Genomic DNA, 27,733 nt, shown 5'->3' with positions numbered 1-27,733 from the left:
ATACATCAATGCTCTTGGCTTTCAACATTAGTTTTTATTCGTTTCCTAAAAATAATGTACTTTCCCCGAGCTAGGTAGACCCAGATGTTGCCTGGATGTTTTGGGGTGGCTCTGAGTTTCATATATCTGACTCTGGAATTCTATAGATTTAGTGATCTACTTAAGTAACTTTCTGTTAGGGCTAAACTTGACCCTTGAACTATATTCTGGATGCTGACGATGATACACATGCAAAGTCAGAGAGCTGTGGGTTTTATTCCCCGTTCTGTCACTTGTTATCTGTGTGGCCTTCCATCCTCAAGCCCCATTTTCCTCATGTATTAAGTGAGGGTGATGATACCTACAGTTAGGTAATTGTAAGTGATAGGAGACAGTGTGTGTAAAGTGCTTTGCATAATGTGGGGTATACAGTAGGAACTCAGTAAATATCCCTTACCCCTATCTCATCTTGCCTTATCCTACTTGCTTCAACCTCTCTTTCTCCAGGCATGGTTTCTAAATCAAATAGATTTTCATGTAAAACAGGTTTAGGGAAGTGATTCTTGCAAGGTGGGATGGAATGTAATCCACATATAACTTAGTGCTGCCAACCTGCCTAGACCTTCATTATCTTTTTTGGAATCCATTTTTCTTAAATTCCAAGTCGTCTTTGTTACCATATCCTTCAGATCCTTTTCAACTTTAAATTCCAAGATTCTGGGCTGGGCATGGTGGCTCATGCCTGTAATCCCAGCACTTTGGGAGGCCGAGGCGGCGGATCACCAGAGGTCAGGAGTTCAAGACCAGCCTGGCCAACATGGTGAAACCCTGTCTCTACTAAAAATATAAAAAGTAGCCGGGCATGGTGGCAGATGCCTGTAGTCCCAGCTACTCGGGAGGCTGAGGCAGGAGAATTGCTTGAACCCAGGAGGTGGAGGTTGGAGTGAGCCGAGATCGTGCCATCGCACTCCAGCCGGGGGGGACAAGAGCAAGACTTCGTCTCCAAAAAAAAAAAAAAATAAATAAATAAATAAATAAATAAATAAATAAATAATCCAAGATTCTGGAATCTTATCATTCTGTTACTTTCTTGTCTGTATTTGCCCAACATAGATATATACAGTGTATATTAATAGCATAATAAATAAGGATTTAATGCCATTTTTACAGTGAACTAGCTGCTTTTTAAGGTTTTATTTTGTAAATGTTGAAAATGTTTTGCTGGTTTGGTATAAGAATAAATGACAACAGAGACTTTTAAGGTATAGAGAGTCCTGAGAAAATTCATCTCAAGCTGGAAGGAGGCCCCTCCCACCACCCATCCCCAATCCCCCTCAGACTCTATCACCGGCAGCCCCACCAAGTCTGTAGGGTGGTACCGCAGGACTGTGGACTGCCGGGAAACAACAGACCGCTGACTTGGTGATGATGAATGGTAGATGCTGCTTTCTTTTTTTTTTTTTTTTTTTTTAGTAGAGACGGGGTTTCACCGTGTTAGCCAGGATGGGCTCGATCTCCTGACCTCATGATCCGCCTGTCTCGGCCTCCCAGAGTGCTGGGATTACAGAATTGAGCCACCGCGCCTGGCCCTTCTTTCTTAAGAATGGGCTTGTGAGGTCTTTCCCAGGAACAAGCAGTCACAGTAATAGGTTCTGTCCATCAACCATAGCAAAGGAACACGGTTCAGGAGTGTTCTATAAAAGAACATTGCTGATCATGCTTAAAACAATTTCCCCTAAACATTTCTACATATGAAGAAAAATGGTAGGTGCATTTTGCAGTTGGCATTTTGAATGTTGGTATTTTGTGTTAGCCTTTTATCATGGATTTGTCCTAGGGAGGCAGTTTAGTATTTAGAGAGAGAGTTTGCTTTATCTGTGTTTATGGAGGCATTTATCCAAGAGCTTCTGTCTATTAAGTTTTCATCTTGAGTCTGAGCTGGTTGATTTCTACTCATATATAGATTTAATATACTTCTTGTAACATTCCTTTATTAATGTGATTCTTTCATTTTTATTCTCCTTCATAACTCAATCCCTGGAGAGAAAATGATTAAATAATAGCAGTGTCACCCTTTGGAATATGGTTAGCTTTTGATCCCGGTGTTATTTCTTGAATGTTTTAGTTTTAGGGTTATGCTAAATTTTGTAAAGGCACTAGCTGAATTGAGTAAATTTTGAAATATGTTAACATTTAAAACGAGACATTTCAATTCTTCTTATTTGGTCTTCTGAAAATACTATTAAACTATGGAAATAAACTCAATTTTTAGAAAATGCGAGCAACAAACAAGTTGCTTCAAATGAGATAATATTTGATCAAACTTTATCAAAAATAAAATATAGTTACAGCAAGGGCCTCTTTGAAGAAGCAGATCTTAGTCATCCTGCAGCCTCAGTACTTTGTAATAATGATTTGCTGACTGTTGGGTCCAACTCTGGGCACGTGTGTGATGCAGGATGGAAGAGATACAGTCTCTGCACTTCAGGAACCCTGTAGTGTAACTGTAGAGACGACACCTGTACAGACAGAACCACATTACAAGGCAGCACGTGAGATGTGTAACATTGATTGCGTTTAGTGCTATAGAATTTTTGATAAAGGAGAGATCACTGATTGGATGTCAGTTAAGTCTTCTTGGAAAAGATGAACTTGAAGGCTGTTTTACACTAATTATTATTATTAGCATTTTTATGCTAATAACACAGTTTGAAGGAGAGTGACTAGAACTTAAAACTCCTGCTTACCCATGCTTTTTCATCTGGTTAACTGAGAGTATGACTTAATGCTTAAGAGTAAAATATCTGCCATGTTCTCAATACATGTTGCCCATCATCATCAGTTATACTGTCCTTGAAAACTCATCAGCTCAGTCCTTGCTTCTCCAGGAGGCCTTTCCTACCAAACCTAAGTGTATGAATTGTCCTCTCTTCTTTATTCCTAGAGAGTCCTCAGCATGTCATTACCAAAGCACTGTAATCTATAACATTGATTTCTAATTATTGCTTTATTTCTGTGTCTCTCCCACTAAAGTTCCTTGAGGTTATGGAACATGTCTATCCCAAACCTAGTATTATTCCTAATGCTATTCCTAACATTATCATAGTGTCTAAGGCTTAATACATTTTTGTTGAATGACTAATTGAACTTAACCAAGATTATATTTAGTATAAGAAAATGGATATTTATATAAAGTTGATGGCAGTGATGACGGAGAGAAATGGATCCATTCAGGCTATGTTTTGAGATAGAATTGACAGGATTTATTGATGAATTGGATGGAGAATGAGGGAGATGGATGAGCCAAAACTTGAGGAGCTGGGTAATGCCATTAACTGAGATAAGTTAGGCTGGAGAAGAACAGGCTGTCTTACGGATGTTTGAGTAGCCTACTCCACTTTTGCATAAAGCTATCAAATGGGCAGTTGCATATGAGTCTGGAGCTCAAAGAAGAGATCAAGATAGGAAATGCAATCAGGAAGTTAGTAGCATATGGATGGCATTTAAAGCTAAGGGTGAAATTGGCTTGTGAGTGAATGTAAGCTGAGGAGAGAAGAGGGCTCAGAACCAAGCCTGTAGCACTCCAGCATCTGGTGGTCTGTAAGGATGGAGACAATAACAAAAAAAAAAAACAAAAAACTGAGGAGGTAGGAGAACACTAGAGAGAACTGTTTCAAGAAACCACTAGTTGGCATCAAATGCTGCTGAAGGATTAGGATGAAAACAGAGAAGTGGTCACTGGATTTGGCAACATGATGATTGTTGGTGGCCTTGATTGTGTAGTGGGGGGTCCAGAAGCCAAATTGGAATGGGTTCAAGAGTGAATGTGAAGCAAGGGAGTAGGAATCTGTAGTAGTTAAATCCTCGAGTAGGCTGAAGGGGATGGGATTTCCTTCTGCAGCTTTCAGTCTTCCTGTTTCAGCAATTCCCAAGCTGAACTCATGCATTGCCCTCCAAAATCTTTTCCTTCTCATGATCCAGATGAGAACTGCCCCAGTTAGCATGCTTGTCTCCTTCCTCTCCTTACCCCATTTAGTCAGATGCCTTGATACTTTATGATACTTTTCAAATTGGAATCCTTCATTTCATTGTCATTGCCACTTAACATTGCTCTTTCCAAGTATTAATTAGCTCTTCCCCACGTGCCCCCCTTGGTTTCCTGAGTACTCACTGCTTTTCTTCTCTCCCTTGCCAATATATCCATTCATCACAGCTAGAACGTTCTTCCTAAAATACAGCTTTGCTCATGTTATTCTCCTGCTAAAAATAAAACAAAATATTTTAGCCTGGCACTGAGAACTCTCTACCTTTTTATCTGAATTACTTTCTCTTCATTCAGCCTGCTGTTCTGAAGTATTTGCTTTAGAACAAGTACTTGCTGAAGTATTGCTGTTCTGAAGTCTGTTTCCTAAATATAACCTGCGTCTTTGGCCTCCGTGACCTCACAGTCACTGCTGCCTGTGACTGACGTGCCTTTCCCTACCTTCTATTACATGTTCTGTATTTCCAAATGCTGAGTACCTCTAACAGATGGTGGAGTACACCCTAAAAATTGTGAAATTTCAAGGCTTTCAGTGCTGCTGCTTTACTTCATCAGTTCTTTAAAAGTTCCATAATACTGGTCGGGCACAATGACTCACGCCTCTAATCCTAGCACTTTGAGAGGCCGAGGTGGGCAGATCACCTGAGGTTAGGAGTTTGAGACCAGTCTGGCCAACACGGTGAAACCCCGTCTCTACTAAAACTAGAAAAATTAGCCAGGCGTGGTGGTGGGTGGCTGTAATCCCAGCTACTCGGGAGGCTGAGGCAGGAGAATTGCTTGAACCCAGGAGGCAGAGGTTGCAGTGAGCTGAGATCACACCACTGCACTGCAGCCTGGGTGACAGAGTGAGACTCTGTCTCAAAAAAAAAAAAAGGGTTCCATAATACTGATTTTTTTCTTTAAACCAATTATTTGTACCACCACTACTTCAAGCAGTCATCTTTTTTAGGAATTGGGTACAGGAATGATTTTCTTTCTGAAGGGAAGTTTCTTGGAAATTTCACTGGCAGTTGTGGAGTTGTGGGTCATGACACTGTGTGACAGAGGATAGCCAGAAGATGCTGGGCTTGTCCTCTTCACAGCAGCAGCCAGGCGGTTACAGGGTGTGCAAGACGCGTCCATAGGAAAAGCACCCTCCTCAATTGCACACTCACTCATTAATGTATTTAGTAGTAGATGCTGGATTCCTTGTTTTTATGGTTGTTAATATTTGGGGGTAGGAGAAGAACAGTGTGTGTGAAATCATTATTCTGAGTTTCAGCTTTTTAAAACAGGAGAGCCCTTTAGAAATTCTGCTCACAGTCACACATTCTAAAAGAAGAAAATTAGAAGCTCTCTAAAGATTGTAATCATAGAAAAAAAAGAATTGCTCATTAGAATATTGAACTGAGTGTTCCGTCAACTTTCCTCACATCGGGGAATTGCTAATGTGAGGACGTCACTAAGAAGTATATTAAAGATATCTTTTTGAGATCCTCTTATGATACATGTTGCCTTCCTGTTGTATTCTGGTTTTTATTATTGGGATATAAAGCAGATTTTAGGCATATGTAGCTTGTACCTAGCTAAGCTTTTAAGAATGAAGTTGATTATTTTATTGACTGAAGGGAAACAATTAACCCAGGGTTTTCTTTCTTTTTTTTTTTTTTTGAGACAGAGTCTCTCTCTGTTACCCAGGCTGGAGTGCAGTGGCGCCTTCTTGGCTCATTGCAAACTGTGCCTCCTGGGTTCAAGCGATTCTCCTGCCTCAGCCTCCCTAGTAGCTGGGATTACAGGTGACCGCCACCACGCCTGGCTAATTTTTTTGTATTTTTAGTAGAGATGGGGTTTCCCTGTGTTGGCCAGGCTGATCTTGAACTCCTGACCTCAGGTGATCCGCCTGCCTCAGCCTCCCAAAGTGCTGGGATTACAGGCATGAGCCACCATGCCCGGCCACACAGGTCTTTGAAAAAATGGGATTGAAAATTCTTGCATGGTTTTTAAACCATGGTGCTGGATAATTATTGTAAGTAGATATTGTTAGGGAAAAAAGGAGTGGGATGACCATCTGATTTAAGAACCTTCACTTTGGCTGTTGCAAGAACATTATCTACTTGGCCTTTCAGTAGGCAGCTTGCTAGTCCTTTCTAGCAGCTGTTGAATGTAGTCAGCTATTTTGGAACATGAGGGGTATTGTAATTAGGTGTGTAGAAAATTGATTTAAGAATTCAAGGCCGGGCGCGGTGGCTCAAGCCTGTAATCCTAGCACTTTGGGAGGCCGAGACGGGTGGATCACAAGGTCAGGAGATCGAGACCATCCTGGCTAACACGGTGGAACCCCGTCTCTACTAAAAAATACAAAAAACTAGCCGGGCAAAGTGGCGGGGGCCTGTAGTCCCAGCTACTCGGGAGGCTGAGGCAGGAGAATGGCGTAAACCCGGGAGGCGGAGCTTGCAGTGAGCTGAGATCCGGCCACTGCACTCCAGCCTGGGCGACAGAGCAAGACTCCATCTCAAAAAAAAAAAAAAAAAAAAAAGAATTCAAAACATCTCTAGATTTTTAGTAAAACTCTAGAGTGCAAGTAAAAAATAAATGTCTCATATTTTAAGCAGAATAACAAGCCTTTATTTCCTCAGAATTACTCATTAGTACTGATAATGAGGAAAAAAATACGTAACTGCAGAATTGTGAGGGAAAGCCTCAAAACAACTTGCTTTGCTTTCTTTGTCACAAAATGTTTGTTTTAGTATATGTTTTCCCCACTGTACATTTCCCAGGAACCTTTGTGTTTTGGCATCCTTACTTAACATTAACAGAATAATAAACCAGAAGATTCCTGGAGGCTTGGCCCTTTGTGGCAGAATGAGCTGTGCACCTCAATCCTTTGATATGTGCTTTCCCCCTTTTTTCCTTTGCTGTTGAAAGGGAAAACAACTGCTTCTATTTTGGATAATTTTTAACTAATGATCTCAAAAATCCAGTATTGAATATTTATCCATCAAGGAAAAATTGTGTTAAGTGCATTTTATAAACTGATTCTTATATATATGAGAGGGTTCATAGCTGGGATTAAAATGCTGTGTTGTTATAATTGTTTTATTGTTTAGATGAAATTGTTTAGATTATTATTCGGATTCTGGTGGAACTTTTTTGAGCCATTAATAGAAAATAGCAGAAATAGGCCGGGCGCGGTGGCTCAAGCCTGTAATCCCAGCACTTTGGGAGGCCGAGGTGGGCGGATCACGAGGTCAGGAGATCAAGACCATCCTGGCTAACATGGTGAAACTCCGTCTCTACTAAAAAATACAAAAAACTAGCCGGGCGAGGTGGCGGGCGCCTGTAGTCCCAGCTACTCGGGAGGCTGAGGCAGGAGAATGTCGTAAACCTGGGAGGCAGAGCTTGCAGTGAGCTGAGATCCGGCCACTGCACTCCAGCCTGGGCAACAGAGCGAGACTCCGTCTCAAAAAAAAAAAAGAATATAGCATAAATAACTGAAAATAGTTGGTTTAGGCTCATTGTACTGGTCATTTCAGTAAAGTATAACTGATATGTGAAGATCCAGAAATACCACTGTGGGCATTTAAAGTACATAAATTTTTATTACGATGGAAGAACAGTTTTCATTGGGAAGAGATTTTAAATTTGCAATGTCTTGTCTTTTTTTTTTTTTCCTACAGGAAGGCACTTGAAACCTTCAAAGGTAATTTTGTGTTAATTCTTCACTTTAAAGTAGTTGAGAGTTAATTGGTGTCAGATGTTCTCTCTTGATAATGATCAACGAACTCATTTTTTAAAAATCAGTTTACACAAAAAAGTAAAACTTAATACTGTTTTTGTAGGTTTTGTTTAATCACAAGTGGTTTTGATATTCTCTTTAGCACATACATACCAAGTGAGAGTTTCTGCTAATGACCTTTATAAATGGTATGTTAGGAAGGTGCAGTGCTAACTTTGAGGTTGTTGAGAATCATAATTTAAGAAGATTCTGGTTTCTCTTGTGCATCTGGGCCACATGGAAAGGGAATGGTGACAAAGATCAAGAGGTGCCCCTGCAATTGACCTTGTAGTCACTCGAACCTCCTGAGAGGTCTTCAGTGCTGGGTCCTGCTCTGCTGCTGTCTTGTGACTTTGGATGAGTCTCTTAGCTTTTCAGTCACAGTTTCTCTTTCCATCTGTAAAATTAGAGGCTCAGATGAAATATATTCTCAGATTCCAAAAGCACCCAGCATTACTTTTTACGTTTAGGGAATGCCTGAAGGAGGGACACTAGAGAATAATTCTTGGTTATATTGACCGTTACTGGTCATGGAGAAACGCTAGTGAAAAACAGAAAAAAATACAAACTTTCCAGCAGCTCAAGGTTCTTCCAGTTTGCCATTTTTCAATTAATTACTCATGAGCAATTAAGTACTAGAAATCCTATTCTCGAGAGACTCATTTCAATAACTGAGAAAACTTTTTGAAATCGCGTCTGATTTAGTTGTTTTATGCTTATTATACTTCACATGTAAACCAGCATTGTCCTTTAGATTTACTGAATGGTTAAAGATTTCCAAGTATATCGTTTATGGTTGAATTGTTGATATGTCTGATCTGTTTGAATTTAGAAAAAATGACGAATTCTCAAGATAAAAGGTATAAAGGCATATTCCTCCTATAGTTATTATTGAACAGCCTCGTTTGGCTGGATTTCTGTTTGACCTACTACAGCTATAGTAAATGATTAAGCTCCTGGCCAGTTTGTTGAAGGTAATGTTAAATGACCGTGTGATACAATGTGTTGTCATGGCTGTCATTGTTCTTAATTCGATTTGTAAACCACTACTTGTATACTTTTTTTTTTTAAATCAGTGCTTTAAAATAAGATTTGAAATCCTTATAAAATGCCTTTTCCTTCTCATTCTTTTCTTTTGGTTGACTAGTTTAGTATCTTCTTACGTAACAGTAAGAGATGAAAAAAACAATCAAGTTAATATTAATAGACAGGGCAGGGACACAGATTATGTAAAATGTCAGTTTTACTTCCATCTCAGTGCTGAGGCATACTTTTTTTAGTATGACAATATTCAGAGAAAAAGAAGAGAATAGCAGTTTGCAAAAGGTTAGGTAGTGTTGCATATTACCGATAGAATAATTCAATTTAAGCTGAAATATCTTGTTTATACACACATTCCTAATTATGTACAATTAACAGCACATCAAATCCACCCACAGGCCAATTAAAGATCTCAAATGTGAACAAACCCTAAATTGAATGTTGCATTATATCAAGATTTTTAGTATCAGTGTTCATTCAGAATTGTTTCTTCTTGAGTGTTTTGCTAATATTTTAAAAACGAGGCCTGGGCATGGTGGCTCACGCCTGTAATCCTAGCACTTTGGAAGGGCCTCCTTTGGGAGGCCGAGGGGGGTGGATCACTTGAGGTCAGGAGTTTAAGACCAGCCTGGCCCACATGGTGAAACCCCATCTCTACTAAAAATTCAAAAACTAGCCAGGCGTGTTGGTACACCCAGCTACTCAGGAGGCTGAGGGAGGAGAATCACCTGAATTCGGGAGGCGGAGGTTGTAGTGAGCCAAGATCACAGCACTGCACTCTAGCCTGAGCCACAGAATGAGACTCTTATCTCAAATAAACAAGTACCCTATAACAAGAAAAACAGAAATGTAATAGCTCTTCCAAAGTATTAGTGAAGAAAAAAACATTTAAAAATTTGTTTGAACATACTGTGGCAATTTATTATTTTTTGAATATTGCCTTTTTCCTTCTCAGGTTGCAGGAAAATAAAGGGTATTACTTCCTCCAATTGCTTTATTCAACTTATATTTAGAAGCTCTTTTCTAAATTGGGGGAAAACTAACTTTTGAGAACCAAAATACAAAATTAGTAACCTTCAAAATTAGTAATGTAGATTAATATCATCCACCAAGTTCTGGATTCTCCCTTCTATACTCCATAGAGGTTGATGAGTTATGTTCACCTTACTTCTGCTGCATATGGCGAATCTCTACAAGACTATTAAAACCAGTTGTTGTTCTTGTCTTAATATTGGCAGTCGGAAATTTTTCTGTGTTCCCCAAATACTGCATTCATTTAAACTTTTTAGTGACAGTCACTCAAATATTAGATAGCAGAAAAAGGAGATAAGGATCATAAAAGTCCTTATTTTATATTTTTAGTGGGGAAGGCATTCCATTATTGTAAGCACATGTAGAGTACATAAGCTTTCATAGTCTTTAAAGACATGAGACATTGATGACTTAGCTCTGGAAAGCAGAGCCAGTGGAAGAGGCGGAACCAGAGTGGTCAGAGAAACAGGAAGACCAAGGCAATGTAGTGACAAAAACAAAAACAAAAAAACAAAAAAAAACTGCAGAGGAGAGAGTTTAAAGGAGGAAAAGTGGTTATCTGTGATACAAGTAATGCAGAGAAGTTGAGCCGAATGGGGAGAGCCTATTGGATTTGACAATGAACAGGTCATTGGTGACCTGAAAGAGCTGTTTATAAAGGGTGAATCCGAATCGAAAATCAGAAGTGTATGAATAGGCCAGGCATGGTGGCTCATGCCTGTAATCCTAGAACTTTGGAAGGCTGAGGCAGGCAGATCACTTGAGGTCAGGCATTCGAGAACAGCCTGGCCAGCATGGTGAAACCCCATGTCTGCTAAAAATACAAAAAAATTAGCCCAGCGTGGTGGCGGGCACCTCTAGTCCCAGCTACTTGGGAGGCTGGGGCATGAGAATTGCTTGAACCTGGGAGGCAGAGGCTGCAGTGAGCCGAAATTGTGCCACTGCACTTCAGCCTTGGCAACAGAGTAAGACTCTGTCTCCAAAAAAAGAAATGTATGAGTAGTTAGGAAATAAAGGTGACATGAACTAATTGTTCAATCATGAATGGATAGAAAAAAATGAAAATGTAACGAGATAGGATCCGGGTCAAAGTCAGGGGAGGTATAGTTGAACATATTGAAGGAGTCATTATGATATTAAAGAAAATGGAAGGAAATGGTATCCAGATAGGTTATCCTTGGAGAGTGTCCAGGGCCATCTCTTTTCCTAAGACCTTAGAGAAGGAAAGGATGGCTGATAATATAGGGAAAAGTTGACATGGAAGGATGAAAGAATTTTTTGAGAATTCACATAAGGAATGATAATCTGAATTTTCAGGGCTAGGCTCAGAAGCAGAAATAAAAAAGCAAAACAAATATGCTTTGGCTAACACAAAGTTGGAAATGGGAAGACATGTAAGCTGGGCCAGCAGGGCATGATAACCATGGATGCTAATGAGACTGTGATTGAAATGATTGGCTGTGGAGTTCACACTGGAGAGGAGAGGCCTGACCAGACCATGAGAAGAAGCAGGCTGAATGGTACAGGTGAGGTACCCCATAAAGGGGAAGAAAACTTTTAGTGGTTGAGGTGGATCTTATGGTCAAAGAAGAGATTTCAGTTTGAAATCTTAGAAGGGGAGCAATTCCCAGTGATGATGATGGCTAAAGTTGAGTAAAAATAGAAGGCACCAAGTCATCTGACTTGGAGAATTCTGAGTCTTTGAGGAGTCTCACTTGTTTGGATGACTCATGGATGTGGCTTATGCATGTTACTGGCTTGGCAGCCCTTAGCATGTTACAGATAGGGATGATGATGCTAGATGGTAAACTTCAGTAGAGTTTGTTGGTTCACTTAAAGAATTTGCTTAATATGTGAGACAAAACTATTCAGCTGCCATTTAGCAATATTTAAGTGACTCAGGTTGGATGATGTTACTGTCCTCTGTCCTCAAGGAGCTAAAGGACTGTGGCAAAGCTTATAGGTTAGAAAGGCAAATGTATAATTTAAATACAATATAGAAATAATAGAAATAACTACACTAGGGTGGGAGTAATCAGCCAGAGAGCGGTCATTACACTTGATCTGAATGATGAGTACTCGCTGGGCTGGAAAGGATAATAAAGACATTCCAGGAAGAGGAAAGAACAGTTGTAAAGATGCAGATACGTTTATTTCAAGAATACAAGTTAAAATTTAATTTCTTATTTATTGAAGGAGCCACAAATAATTTGCCTAGCTGAAGCATATGGTGTGTGGGGGGAAGTGATGAGGGATGAAGCTGGACAGAGAGGCAAGGAACAACTGGTACCCAACCTTGAATGCCGCGCACAGGAACTTGGACATTTCCCTCTAGGCCAGTGGTCTTCAAAGAGGCATGCGGGCTTGCAAACCATGAGGAGAAGAGAGGAAACTGGAACTTTTGTTTTTTTATGTCATCCTTTTAAATGTCAATTTTCTGTATATTATGTAATCGAACAGGAATTCATGCCTATGTCAGGGGTGCATGATCAAAAAGAGCTCAGAGGTTATTGTTGTAGCTGATCGAGTCCGGACAGGGAGTGGGATATCCCCGAGGGTTTCAATCAGGATAGAAGGATCAGATTTGCATTTTAAAGCAAGTTTTCTGGAATCATATAGGAGATAGGTTAGAGAAGAGCAGGTCTAGACTAAAAGAGATCAGTTGGGAAACTATTAGATTTGACTTAAGGCATTGCTAGAATGGAGAGAAAGACACAGATTCAAGAAACTGAGTAGAATAAAAAATCACTATATTGTTCCTTTTTATTGCTGAATTAATATTTCATTGTATGAATAGACCCCATTTTGTTTATCCGCTCACCAGCTGATGGACATTTGGATTGTTTCCAGGTTTTGCCTATTTTGAATAATGCTGCCATCAACTTTCTTACGCAAGTCTTTGTGTTGACATACATTTTTATTTATCTTGGGTATATAGCTGAGACTAGAATATATGGATTATATGACAACTTTGTGTTTAACTTTTTGAGAAACTGCTGAACTGTTTTCTAAAATGGCTGTACCATTTTACATTCCTGTCAGCAGTGTGTGAGGGCTGCAGTTTCTCCTCATCCTTGACAACACTAGTTAGCTCTTACATTTAGATCTGTGATCCATTTTCAGTTAAGCCTTGTGTTCGTGTGAGTTAAAAGTCCACCTTCATTTTTTTACACATCGATGTTCAGTTGTCTCAGAACCATTTTTTGGCAGACCTTGGGGCTCTAGGCTGCACAGGCCCCAAGTCTCCCTCACAAGCCTCAGAACTGTTTTTTGAAAAGAGCTTCGTTTCCCCATTGAATTGCTTTGGCACCTTTGTGGGAAACCAGTGAGCATAATGTAAGATTTTTTTTCTGAACTCTCCACTCTGTTCCTTATTGCCAATGCCACACTGCCTTGACTACTGTAGCTTCGTAGTAAGGTGTGAAATTGGGAAGTCTAAGTCCTCCAACCTAGTTCTTTTTAAAATTGGTTTGACTGTTTAAGGTCCTTTGTCTTTCCATATAAATTTTAGGATCATTTTGACAATTCTAACAAAGAACAGAGCCCTCTGAGACTTTAATAGGGATGGTTGTGTTGCATGTATAGATCAGTTTGGGGAAAGTTGTCATCTTAACGATAGTGAGTCTTTCAATCCATGAACATGGAATGTATCCCTATTTATTTAAGTCATCTTCAGTTTTTCTAAGCAGTTTTGTTGTTTTCAGTATGTGAGTCTTAAATTTATTCCTTAATATTTCATTCTTATTGAGTGAATTTCATCAGGAGCATGTTAAATTTGCAGTATCTGTAAGACGTTATAGGTGGAAGTGTCCAATGGGCTGTTGAACCTCAGGAGAAAGATCTGAGCTAGATTTGAAAGTAGCCAGCATGTAGGTGGGAATGGAAGCCCGGGATTTGAATGACGTTGCCCACAAACAACAGGGCAGAATGAAAAAAAGATGACAATGCATAGAAATCTAGGAAGCACCAACATTCACCAGACAGGCACGAGAAGAGGGCTAGTTGCCCATAGTGGAGGCCAAGAGGCAAAGAGGAAAATGTGATAAGGAGAACATTGCAAGGACATGTCAAGAAGCAGTGTCGTATTGTTGTGGAGAAGGCAAACTGAAATATAGCCTGAGAAGCTAATTGGTGATCTTAATGAGGACACTTTCAGCAGCATGGTTTTGTGTATGTGGGGGGTGGGGGTGGAAACCAGATGGCAGAGGATTGGAATGAGTGGACTGTTCTGCCTTGTTCACCATTGTGACTCAGGTGCTTGGCACTTTGGTGCTTATTAAATATTTAAATGAATAAGGAAGTAGAGACAATGCTTTCAAAAGCTAAGGCTAAAGGAAGGAAAGAAGAGTAGTTACAGGAGAGAGTTAGGTTGAAGGAAGGATTTCTTTTTTTTAATTTTGGGAGGAAGTTGAGTATATTTCTATGAAAAAGGAACAGAAGCTGTAGAGAGGGAGAGGTTGAAGATACAGTGAGAGTGGCTGATTGATGGAGCTGTGATTCAGAGGGGACCAGCAGGAGTGGGATTTAGACCATACTATTTTCAAAAAGGAAAAGATTGTGGAGAAGTGTTTGTAACTATTAGAAATGATGATTTAAGATACTTGTTAAAAATATACAGCACATTGCAAGCCCCTGGTTAGTGTTGCTGAATTTGAAAAAACCTTTAGGCTAATGCTACATTAAAAATGAGGTGGGGGAAAATTATAGATGCCTTGTGTGTTATGAAATGAACTATATTTTTAGTTTTTATGTTACTACTTTCAAACAGCAAGATTTCATCTCTCTTTTGCTGTGTTGCTAAAGCATCTTTGTACCTAGATGATAAATTCATATGGATTTAGTATATTTTCAGCCTTCCCTCCCCTCCATTTTGAGCTGCATTTGGTATGGTCCCAGACCGGTGCATACATCCTTGCACACTAGAGCCCCTGAGAGCTTGCATTTTGCTTTTATAGAGGCAGTAGATTCCAATGTATGTCTGCTTCAGCCATCAGCAAAAAACTAACAGGCTTACTACAATTTCTTTGGAAAAACCTGCTTCTGGCTTCAGCCTCACTTCCTTTGTTCTACATCCCAGAAGATGCACGTGAGGGCAGCTGCCTGGTGACTGGAGGCTTCACTTGACCAGCACTGAGCTTCTGTTCACTCATTCAGGTCTCACATCCATGTCATCTCCAGGACTCACCGAAAATAGTCAGAGGGATCCCTGTAGGTGGAACTTTATTTTCTTTTTCCTTTGCTGCTTTCCTTTGAAATGTTTACTTCCGTGCTTGGATACATTGCTGTATTTGCATGGTATGCAGATGATATATTATTAAAAAGCAGAAATTAAATTCCAACTTGACTTGAACCTACAAGCAGTACATTTTTATGAGAGTATTATTAGTTTCTTTCTATTACCAACAAGTAATACTTACTAAATTAATACCTAAAATAAGTTTAAAATGTTGCATGGAAATGTGGGACTTTTAAAAAAAATATATAATATGTGTCTTCTCATGCATCAGGTGAAATTCATCAAATTGACATTTTTTATGAAGCAATATTTGTATTAAAAGATAAATATAAAATACCAGGAAAATAATGCTAGCTATTTGAATAATAAGTCCGGTGCAGCTCCATAAAACTAATTCAGCATCCCTTACTGCTAGTATGTTCATTTTCCAAGAGGCAGTTAATAGAGTTAAATATGTGAGCCATATCCAAAGATAGTATAAAGTTAAAATTGATTCTGTGGTACTATATGGGTTCATCTAAAATGGCTGATTTTCAATATGAATTTTGAAAAATGTCATGATGCTTCACACAGTTTGAATATATATGTATATATATTCTTTTCATAATTTTATAGAACTTCAGTGTATTCCTTATCTGTTAGCCAGAGGCTGTGGTTTTAATGACATCTCTGTGTGGTATTTATATATATATTAATACATACAAAAATATTGAAGTTATGGAACTTACTGCAAAAAATACCTGAAAAAATAACTGTACATTTTTGTTGAGTAATTTATTGTACTATCCATGGGGGTGGTAACTAAGGAATCATTTTTAATAGTTATTGCATTTTTTAAAACTCCCTGTTATTTCTTTAAGTTGATGTACATTATGGCATGTTATATACATTATGGCATGTTATACACATTATGGCATGTTATATACACCATGGCATGTTATATACATTATGGCATGTTATATCCATCATGGCATGTTATATACATCATGGCATGTTATATACATCATGGCATGTTATATCCATCATGGCATGTTATATACATTATGGCATGTTATATCCATCATGGCATGTTATATACATTATGGCATGTTATATCCACCATGGCATGTTATATACATTATGGCATGTTATATCCATCATGGCATGTTATATACATTATGGCATGTTATATACATCATGCCTTGTCAGGTAGAAGCCACTTCTCTTTACATGCAAAAAAAAAAAAAGAAAGAAGTACATGTTGTCTCTCATCTATCTACCAAGGTTATTCTCTTTTTAATATTACAAATTTGAATAAGATATATCAAACTTAAGAGAAAAGTTCCTTCTTTGTGTCCCTCTCTCACGCCTGTATATGTATAACATAGCAAAACCCTGCAAGCTTAGATAGACATATTAACAGAAGTAAAATAATAGCTCAGGAATTAATGACAAAATTGGAGCATTAATGGAATCAGATTCTAACTAAAGGTTTTTCCACATTCTTATTCATTATTAAGTGTTCAGGAAAAAACTTATCAGTGAGAACTTTGGCATTTATTTTTAAAGTATTTACTTGTAGGGAATGTGTCATAAATGACATATTTTCTCTTCTCTCAGTCATTATCTTAAATAATGGTTCTAAGAGTAAAGATCTGCATATAGGTATAATCTGATACTCAATTTTAATATTTTAGATTATTCATCTAAGAAATTACTCCTTGAAAATCTTGATTCGTTGGTAAATACTGGCAAGATTTTTGAGGTGTCTGCTCATCTTTTTCTCATATATCAATATGTATAAGTGTATATTCGTTTTTTTAAAAGCTGGTTTGTATTTATGTAACAGTGTTTAAATAAAGTTAGTGTCTATGTCCTGTAATACCAAAATATTTATATCTTGTCTGTTAATTTTGGCTCTAAGACAGTTTATTTTTAAGACGTAACTGATTCTTTATTCTAATGCCCTGTCTTAAGTTGTCATACTGGGCATGACCTGAAATTCTCTAAGACGATGTTCTATATTGAAGGGGAATTGGCACTTTAACAGCTTGTTTAGGTATTAAACTACATAAAAATAGAGCATCGAGATTAGGGTTGTGATGCTTAAACGTTACCTTTCTGGGATTCCTTGTAATGATTATATACCACCATTGTATGATCAATAATTATAGCAATAGAGTATTTTAGAAGTGAATCAGGACAACGTTTTGTTGTCTATCATAAATGTTTGGTATCATGAATAAATACAGCTATTCTGTTTCATTACCTTTTTGCTGGAACATGGTATAACTTGACAGCAAAAATTACACCTTTCAGAAAACTAAATTTTAAAACCACAAAAAGAAATCTTTGAAAATTTTAGCTGTCAGCCTTAACAAGAGACTTTGTCTGTTGAATTCATATGGAGCTTCATGATTTTGTCTTAGCTTTTTAGAGGTGTGTGCTGGAAAATAACCTGTGGGATCCTGTAGCTCTGCTGATTAAACTGTTGAAGGCAACTGTGATGGAGTTTGTACTTTTCTCAGAAGATTGGTAGTTGCCTAATGGTTTTTATAAACTTCTGGAGCAGGGGAGAAGTCAAGTGGCCACCTGAGCTGAGAAACTCTCACTCCTACTTAAATATTCATCTGGCTTTCCCTGTAAAGGTATGCCCATAGCATAAATATAAGTACATGGGTAGGAGCAGTAACTCACACCTGTGATCCAAGCACTTTGGAAGGCCGAGGCAGGAGGATCGCTTGAGGCCAGGAGTTTGAGACCAGTCCAGGGTAACATAGTGAGACCCCCCACTCTACAAAAAAATTTAAAAATTAGCCGGGCATGGTGGCATGCACCTGTAACCCTACCTACTTGAGAGGCTGAGATGGAAGGATCACTTGAGGCTCAGGAGTTTGAGGGTGCAGTGAGCTGTGATGGCACCACTGCATTCCAGCCTGGGCAACAGAGCCAGACCCTGTCTCTAAAATAAAATAAAATGAATAAGCATTTGAAATTTGGCTAATTTGTTTTTATTTAAGAAAGTAAATAGTGTTTACCCTAAGATAGGGGAAATAACAAAAGAAACATTGGAATAATATTGAACTATTTAATATCCTTTTGTATTCTTAAGAATCATTTAAAGTATTTGTATAAAAGAGTAGCATAGGATACTTATTAATATGCTATTCACTTTCAAGTCTCTAATTCCAGTTTTGAAAACCTATGAAATAAATACTACGGTAGATAAAATGGAATTGAACAGTCAGAAACTTACTACATTACGATGACTCATCAGTTCTAATTATGTTTCTTTTTAACTGAAAATAAAAGTATATGTAATAAGAATTATCATAGTAATTGCAATGATGTGATCAAAAAAATAACCACCGGGATTTTTTCTTTCATTTAGTAAAATTAATGTGGCACAGAATATCAGTCATACCATTATAGTTATATAAGTATAATTCTGTTAATAGAGTTTTATTTCTATTAAAACTCTAATAAATTAGTGAAAAGAAACTACTTATTAAGCATGTACATGTGTTAGCTCTGCGCTTTGCATTTCATAGTTAGTACCACAGTATCTCAAGTAGTATCCAAACAACCTTGTGAGATGAGAAAATTGAGACTTAAGTCACCCAGCTAGTAAGCATTTCAGCAGGGATTTAAACCCAGGAACGTCTGCCCTCAAAACCTGTGTTTTTCTCACTTCACCACAGGCATTCCTGGGAAGTGCTAAAATGTAAACAATAGAATTTAGACAAGTTTTCAGTTTCCATAGTGTTCAGTGTTCTTTATGTGTTGCATTTATATCCAGTCCCTTTCCCCCATTCTCTTTCTGTACCACAAACTTTGAGTAGCTAAGTAGCATATTGAGATTTCATCTTTAACTGTATTTGAACTGCTTCCTGGTCTTGCTGTGTAGTGCTCCTTTAATACAGGGCTATTCTAAGAATAAAAACCCAGTGTTTAAAAAAAAGATGCTGATATATGCTGCAGAACCCTGGAAAGATTCCTCTGAATATGCGGTGTGGGTTGAAGCTCAGGACAGGATTAGAAGAAAGACTAGTAAGGCCTCTAGTTCCCCTCTCCACACTGTGTCCCCCTTGGACAGGAAATATTTCACCATTATTAAAGTCAAGTCTTCACTATTGCAGATGCTGATTTCTGAGTAACAATTTTAAAAGAATTCCTGCCTGGAATTCACGCCTGTAATCCCAGCACTTTGTGGGGCCAAGCAGCCTGGCCAACATGGTGAAACCCCGTCTCTACTAAATATACAAAAATTAGGCGTGGTGTGCTCCTGCAGTCCTGGCTACTCTGGAGGCTGAGACAGGAGAATTGCTTGAATCTGGAAGGCAGAGGTTGCAGTGAGCCAAGATCTCACTATTGCACTCCAGCCTGGGTGACAGAGCGAGACTCCATCTCAAAAAACAAAACAAAACAAAACAAAAAACAGTTGGGCTCGGTGTCTCACACCTGTAATCCCATCACTTTGAGAGGCCGAGACGGGTGGATCATGAGGTCAGGAGTTCGACACCAGCCTGACCAAGATGGTGAAACCCTGTCTCTACTGAAAGTACAGAAATTAGCCAGGCTTAGTGGCAGGTGCCTAATCCCAGCTACTCGAGAGGCTGAGACAGGAGAATTGTTTGGATCTGGGTGGCAGAGGTTGCAGAGAGCCAAGATGGTGCCACTGCCCTCTAGCCTAGGCCACAGAGCAATACTCTGTCTTAAAAAAAAAAAAAAACAGAAAAAGAATTTCTGGCAGTCTCCCCTTTTCTACTTCTTTCTAGCCATTGTATCTTAGAAAAACTTTTTGAAGTCCTGTCATCTAGCACCTTGTCCCGTGCAGAGTCCCTTTATGAGCAGTCCTGAAGGTGTTTATCTGGCATGTTGACAGTTCACACTCTCTACCAGCTTTCTAAGGCTTCAGAGTTGTAGTTCCTTGACCTTTTCTTTTTGTGGCAACTGATTATAGATGCTTTATTCTCCTGGTCATTCTTGTCTAGACCCTTGCTAGTTTTCCAAAACCCCATATAAAAATGCTGTTTGTACCTGCATAGTCTTCTAGAAATGGTAACTGTGACCATAGCTTTTTAGTCACCTTTTCTGCCGGTCAGCTCATGTTTAACCACAATGCCCAGATCTTTTTAACATGAAAGTGCCCCTAGTCTTTATTTTAAAAATAATTGTAAAAGCAGTGCATCCCCATTGAAGACAGGAAAATTTAAAAAGCTACTGGGGAAAAAAATTGAATCACTAGTCTGCAATAGCCTCAAACATTTTGAGGTTTATATACACACACACATATATGGGCACATCATCCAAAATTGGAGTAGCATACAAACAATTTTATTTCCTGTTTTTTCCCCTTATGAAGTGAGCACTGCCTCATGTCATTAACATACTGTTTTCCTATTGTTGGAAATTTAGGTAGTTGCCAGTTTTGTGCCAAGCATAACTTGTGCTGTAATAAGCATCTCTGTACGTACATAGATAGGGCCACAGTTTTTTACAGCCTAAGGGTATTACATTTTTTAAGGCTCTTGGTGTGTATTCATCATTAGCTTTTTAGAAGGGTTGTGCTAGTTTATACTCTCATTAGCAATGTCTATGACTTTATTTCATGGACACCTGAGTATTTTTTTCTTGTCTTTTCTAATATGATAGCAAAAATAAAATTTGATTATTGTTTAAGGTGTGGCGGGAGGTAAAATGTTATTTATCAGCTTTTAATTGTTGTTATGAACTGCTTTTGCTTCTGGCTGCTTTCAGTTGCAGTTTTAGTGAACTTGTAGATTTGAATGAAGGGGTTACATGTTAAGGGCTTCAAATTGTCATATTTATTGCAGATATTTATCTTCAACTAATTATTTGCCTTTTAATTTTGCATGGTTATTACACACAGAAGTTTAGTATTTTTATTGAAAATAATTGTTTTGCTTTTATTATTTTAAATGGACACATAATTGTACATATTTGTGTGGTACAGTGTAATGTTTTGATACATATATATAATGTATAATGATTAAATCAGGATAATTAACATATCTATCTCCTCAAATATTTCTTTGCATTGAGAACATTCAAAATTCACTCTTTTTTCTTCCTTTTCTTTTTGAGAGGGAGTCTTACTCTGTTGTCCAGGCTGGAGTAGTGCAGTGGCATGATCTCGGCTCACCACTGCCTCCGCCTCCTAGGTTCAAGCGATTCTCCTGCCTCAGCCTCCCAAGTAGCTGGGATTACAGGCACCTGCCACCACGCCCGGCTAATTTTTGCGTTTTTAGTAGAGACGGGATTTCACCATGTTGATCAGGCTGGTCTCAAACTCCTAACCTCAGGTGATCTGCCCCTTGGCCTCCCAAAGTGCTGGGATTATAGGCATCAGCCACTGCACCCAGCCAAAATCCACTTTTATAGCTATTTGAAAATATACAATAAATTGTTATAATCACCCTGCAGTGCTCTAGAACACAGGAACTTATTCCTCCTCTCTGTAATTTTGTATTTGTTAACCAGCATCTGGCTAGCTCTCCATTCCCAGCCTCTGGTAACCACTATTCTACTCTACTTCTATGCAGTCAAGTTTTTTAGCTTCCATATATGAGTGAGAATATGCAATACTTGTCTTTCTATGCTGGGCTTGTTTCACTTAATGTTTTACAGGCTCATCCATGTTGCTGAAAATGATAGGATTTCGTTCTTTCTTATGGCTGAATAATATTCCATTGTGTATACATACCACATTTTCTTTATCATTCATCTGTCGATAGACATTTAGTTGATTCCATGTCTTGGCTTTTGTAAACAGTGCTGCAATAAACATGAGAGTGCAAGTATCTCATCAAAATACGGATTTTCTTTTCTTTGGGTAAATATCCAGTAGTGGGATTGCTGAATCATGTGGTAGTTCTGTTTTTAGTTTTTTAGGGGAACCTCCATACTGTTTTCCATAACAACTGAGCTAATTTACAGTCCGACCAACGGTATCTGAGTTTCCCTTTCTCCATATCCTCACCAACACTTATCCTTTGTCTTTTTGATCATAGTCATTCTGACTGGTAGGAGATGATATCTCACTGTGGTTTTCATTTGCATTTCCCTGATGATTAGTGATGTTAAGCATTTTTTTCATATACCTTTTGGACATTAAATGAATATTTTTAAATGATGTCTTCCATTGCTTTTCTGCATGGAAGATTCTCTCCCAATCCTAAGAAATAAATATTAGCTTGTTATTTCTTCCAGTTTTTATTCTAGTTTACTTATCACTTTACTTAATCTAGAACTTATTTTGATTTATGGCATGAAATGATTACTCAATATTTTGCCATATAAGTAATTAATTTTTATAGTACCATGCAATAATTCCTTACTTTTCTCTCCCTCTGTTGCTGGAAAAATGTAATTGGTTAAATTCCGTCCTGCCTGCATGGTGTATGCCCCTGAGCAGCTGAGAGTAGCTAGAAGAAAACATACGTCCTTTCCTGAGTTCTCACTTCAGATGTTGTCCACAATTCACTAGAAAGCTTTGAGCCAGGCTGGTAATCCTGGTACATTCCCCTCTGCACGCTAGGAGAATGCTCTTTTCTCGAACTGTGACATCCCCTCCCTGATCCCATTCCTAATTGCTTTCCTCTGATTTCAATGAGGAACTAGAAGCAGTCAGAAGAGAAGAGCTCTGTGCTCCCTGCACTAACGCCCCCTCCTCCCAGTGTCGGCTTGCTCTGGCTTCCCTCCCTGACACTGTGGGGACCGTCCCTGCTTCCATAGCAAGGCCCTCAGTATAGGCGCTGGATTCCTTCCTTCTCTCCTGCCTAAGTGCTTTGCTCTGGCAGCGTTGCCCTCTCTCTCCTGCACCATCAGTGCTCACTTCTCTGCAGAATCATTTGGCAGTTACTCGTACTGTCCACATACTTCACTATTCTTTTCCTTAATCCCTTTTGTCTGTAAAAGTAAACACATAACTAATAAAACTGACATTATCACCCAAATTATCTTGGCTGCGATATCTCAGAAAACTACACTTCAGGACTAAGTCCAAGCTCTTTACCTTCCCACCGGAGATGTAGAAGTGCCTCTGGGGTTAATGCTTGGGCCTTTTCTCTCCTGCATTCTCATTCAGTCCCAAGGCTTTAAATACCACCCAATGCTATTGGCTCCTGGCCTCACTCCTAAATTCTAGACTGGTTTATTCAACTCTCTGCTCAAGAGTCCTATGATGGTGCTCACAGGCATCTTAAACTCAACCTGTCAAAATCTGCAATCTTGAGTCTCATCCTGCCTGCTTCTTGGTTCTTCTGTCTTCTCCATTTCATTAGATGATAGCGCTGTTCATCCCCAGGCTTAGGCTGTAAGAGACATCAACAAAAGTGCTGCTTGAGTCCTCTCTTGCCTTACACATCCAGTTCATCAGTAGATCCAGCCAGCGCTGCCCACAAACTGCCTCTCACCGTTTCTTCCTGTCTCCCCTACTACTGCCTACCCTGGCACCGTTGTCTCTCCTCTGGGCTGCCATGGAGGCCTCCTCCCTGGGCTTCCTGCCTCTGCACTCATCCTCCAGAGACAGCATCACCTTCTTGTGCCAAACTCTCTGTGGCCTCCCGTCACATGTGGAATACCACCCGAGTCCTGGCTTGCGAGGCCCTGCAGGGCCCAGCCCTTTGCTCCCTTTCTGGCCTTGGCTCCTCTGCTGCAACCCTCAGGCATCTTGCTCCCTCCAGCAGGCCCATAGGCCCCACCAGGCCTCCAGCTATTCCCACCTCCTGTCCTGCTCTTCCTGTGGGTCATGGCCTGGCTCGTTCCCTTCTGCTGCTTTCTCAAGGCTCTCCACATTTTACGTTGTATATCATTCTCTCTCTCTCTTTACCTGGGTTTATTTTATTTGTGACCTGGATCCTCTTTTTTGTCTAAAATGTAGACCTAACATACATTTATCTGGCTTTGCTCTATTTGTTGGGCCTAGAACAGTGATTGGCACAGCACCCAATAAATATCTGTGTGAATGGAGTTCTGTAACAGAGTTGTATCTCTTTACTTTCTTCCAGTGGCTCTCCAGTTCTTACAGCGGTGTCTCCTAAACATCAGTCATTTGAGCCTCACTTTCACAACCTTTTTTTTTTTTTTCCCCAAAGACAGAGTCGTGCTCTGTCGTTTAGGCTAGAATGCAGTGGTGCGATCTCGGTTCACTGCAACTTCCATCTCCTGGGTTCAAGCTATTCTCGTGCCTCAGCCTCCTGAGTAGCTGGAATTACAGGCACATACCTCCATGTCTAGCTAATTTTTAGTACAGACGGGGATTTTGCCACTTTGGCCAGGCTAATCTCGAGCTTCTGGCCTTAAGTGATCTGCCCACCTCGGCCTCCCAAAGTGCTGGGATTACAGGCATGAGCCACTGCTACCAGCTGAAAATACATTTATTATTATAAATGGAAAACCAGTATCATTTGACATGAGTAGAAGTTAATTGCAACCATAGGCTGGGCATGGCGGCTCTTGCCTGTAATCCCAGCACTTTGGCGGATCACCTGAGCTCAGGAGTTCGAGACCAGCCTGGCCAACATGGCAAAACCCCATCTTTACTAAGAAATACAAAAATTAGTTGGACGTGGTAGTACATGCCTGTAATCCCAGCTACTCAGGAGTCTGAGGCAGGAGAATCGCTTTAACCTGGAAGATGGAGGTAGCAGTGAGCCGAGACTGTCCCACTGTACTCCAGCCTGGGCAACAGAGCAAGACTCTGTCTCAAAAAAAAAAAGAAGGAAAAAGAAGTTAATAGCAACCATAAACACATAAAACTGTCCTTGCCCACCTAAATTGTCTTGCCTGTAATATCTTAGAAAACTATGCTCCAGGATTAAGTCTAAGCTCTTTACCATAGTAGACAGAAGTTGTCCCGAGGGCTATGCTTGCGTCTCCTGCTCCTCTGTGTCTCATGGCTCATGGGCCAGCGGCACGTAGCACATCTTGCCTCAGCTTTTGTGCACATCGACCCTTCTTCATGGAGTCCATTTCTTTATCCTCTTCCCCTCACAGGGCTATTTCCTGTTTGCCTCTGAAACTGCCCCATCTCTCCCTCTTCTGGGAGGTCCTCCTCAAAAGCTCGTGAGGCGCACCTCCCACATCTAGTCATCATATTAAGTTGTGGTTATCTGCACAGTGTTTTTTCCCCTCCCTGAGTATAATTTGCTGAGTATGTCTTGGACCAGACAGAATTTTGAAAAGTGTTTTTCTCATAAAACTCAAAAACATATGTCACACTGAAAGCTGTTTTGGCCACCAGGTCCCACAGCTCTGGTAGCTACTTCTTTTCCAGGGGTCACTTTTCAGCAGTGACATTTTCACTGCAAGTTTTGCTAATTCCGTTAATTTGTCCCTTTGTGAGACAAAATGTCAGTTACAACTGGAAATGTCACCATAAAATTCAAGAGACGTTGTTCTGTGGTCTCTTGCCCATAGCAAGTGATTTTGGAAAATGTTGGCAACATGGTAGGGGATGAGTGGGTTATTTGGTTTTCTTTTTTGCTTTTTAGTCTTTCATATTCAGTCTGTTCCCAAATTGTCTTGTTTCGACATTAATAATTACCTTCAGAAGATTTTGTCTTGTATTACACCCTAAATAACTCATTTGTTTTGTTTACTCAGACTTGTAGTAAGTAGGTTTATATTATATTACTGTATACCTTTTTTCCTTCAAATTTAACACTGCAGTAGCCCAAATAAGTTAAAAAAAAAAAAAAAGATTTTCTTGAAAGTCACACGCAGCTTTGCTTTCCTGTAGTGGATTTGGTTTGTGTAGAAGGAACAGAGTGAAAACATCACTGGTTTCTGTAATAATTAGGACAGTTTGGGCTAGTATGGCAGTATCATGTGCTCTGTATTCAGAGAACATATAGCAGGAAATTATGTTTATGTTTGTGAAATAAATCTGTTTTCAACTCTCTGTTCAGAAAAAATTAGTACTGATAACTTTGTGGTGGAAAGCATTCGACCGTACTCAGAAAGCTGTCACTCTTGTTTTAGGGTTGGATTGAAGAATATTGGGAAAGCTGGGACACTTTGTTTTAATTGAGAGAAAAATATTAGAGGATCTTACCACCAGCTGGTTTTTTTCATGTCCAAGTACTTCCAGAGAAACTCTTCCTTTGAATGGTTAGACACTTCACTGTCCTCCTCTTCCTCCCCCACAAACGTTTTTTGAGCATTTGAGCAGAACAGCTTGCTGAGGGCAGTGCTCTGTGTGCTGACGGATGTTTATTTCTGTGCACACTGGAGAGCGTGACAATAGATTCACTTTGAATAATTTTTGGTGAAAACAATATGCTCAGTGTGAACTGAGATAAATGAATGCAAGGCATCTAAAATTACATGGATGGTCCTGTAAGTGTTTACCTTTAGATGTCAGAACCTTGACAGCTCCCTTGTGTGATAGTGTGCCCTTCCCTGCTTAGCCTCACGTATTCTCCTCTGTCTAGGAGAGCCTCCTTTCCCCCAGGCAACTCCTGTATGTACTGAAATTTCGTGATCCGTCTAGGAGAGACTTGTGTTTACTGTTCTTGCTGTCTACTGTGCCCGGTGCTAAGGATGTGAGATGAGTAAGGATACCTCCACCAGTGTTTGTGTCTTTAGCAGCTTTGTACCACTGTGCACACAGCAGGCCCTCAGTCAGTGCTTGTGGAAACCATCCATTTATGGAGCCTCTGCATTTTCTTTTCTTTTTTTTTTTTTTTGCGGGGACAGAATCTCGCCCTGTGACCAGGCTGGAGTGCAGTGGCGCGATCTTGGCTCACTGCAAACTCCACCTCCCGGGTTCACGCCATTCTCCTGCCTCAGCCGCCCCCCACCCCCACCCCGAGTAGCTGGGACTACAGGTGCCCACCACCACAGCCGGCTAATTTTTTGTATTTTTAGTAGAGACGGGATTTCACCGTGTTAGCCAGGATGGTCTCGATCTCCTGACCTCGTGATCCGCCTGGCCTTGCTCTCTTAAAGTGCTGGGATTACAGGCGTGAGCCACCGCGCCCGGCAAGCCTTGTAACTCTTTGCGTTTTTTTGGTGATGCAGAGAATCCACATGGGGTTCTGGTTTGTGTATGTGTTCTCATTCTGAAGATGTGAGCATCTCCCAAGACACGGTCTATCTGTACCTGTGAAATACTTAACCATCTGGATTTACTGTCTTTTAACAAAGGAGAGTCTGGGCGCGGTGGCTCATGCCTGTAATCCCAACACTTTGGGAGGCAGAGGCAAGTGGATCACGAGGTCAGGAGTTGAAGACCAGCCTGGCCAACATGGTGAAACCCCGTCTCTACTAAAAATGCAACAATTAGCCAGGCCTGGTGGCGGTCACCTGTAATCCCAGCTGCTCGGGAGGCTGAGGCAGAGAATTGCTTGAACCAGGGAGGCAGAGGTTGCAGTGAGCCAAGATCGCACGACTGCTCTCCAGTCTGGGTGACAGAGCAAGGCTCCTTGTCTCAAAAAACAAACAAATGAAACAAAACAAAACAAATCAAAACAAAACAAAAACAAAGGAGCAGAGCTTCTCCTTTTTTTTTTCCTTTTGAGACGGACTTTGTTCTTGTTGCCCAGGCTAAGCTCCTGACCTCAGGTGATCCACCTGCCTCGGGCTCCCAAAGTGCTGGGATTATAGACGTGAGCCACTGCGCCCGTGTCTTTTAAACAAAGGC

At 39.9% G+C, this 27,733-nt stretch overlaps 1 protein-coding gene across 5 annotated transcripts in view; it reads left to right on the top strand.

Moving 5' to 3' along the window:
* Positions 1–27,733, top strand: part of DTNBP1 (dystrobrevin binding protein 1) — a 154,592-nt gene that overhangs the window by 72,665 nt on the left and 54,194 nt on the right. For all 5 annotated transcript variants that reach the window (XM_033216298.1, XM_033216297.1, XM_033216299.1 and 2 more), the window contains one exon: positions 7,678–7,700. In XM_033216298.1, coding sequence (XP_033072189.1) covers positions 7,678–7,700 — 23 coding nt within the window. The remainder of the gene's footprint in view (positions 1–7,677; positions 7,701–27,733) is intronic.

This window comes from Trachypithecus francoisi, unplaced genomic scaffold (genome assembly GCF_009764315.1).
Source record: "Trachypithecus francoisi isolate TF-2019V2 unplaced genomic scaffold, Tfra_2.0 Lachesis_group10, whole genome shotgun sequence".
Taxonomy (NCBI): Eukaryota; Metazoa; Chordata; class Mammalia; order Primates; family Cercopithecidae; genus Trachypithecus; species Trachypithecus francoisi.
Note: the sequence above shows the minus strand (reverse complement) of the source record. Positions and strands in the feature narration are given on the sequence as shown.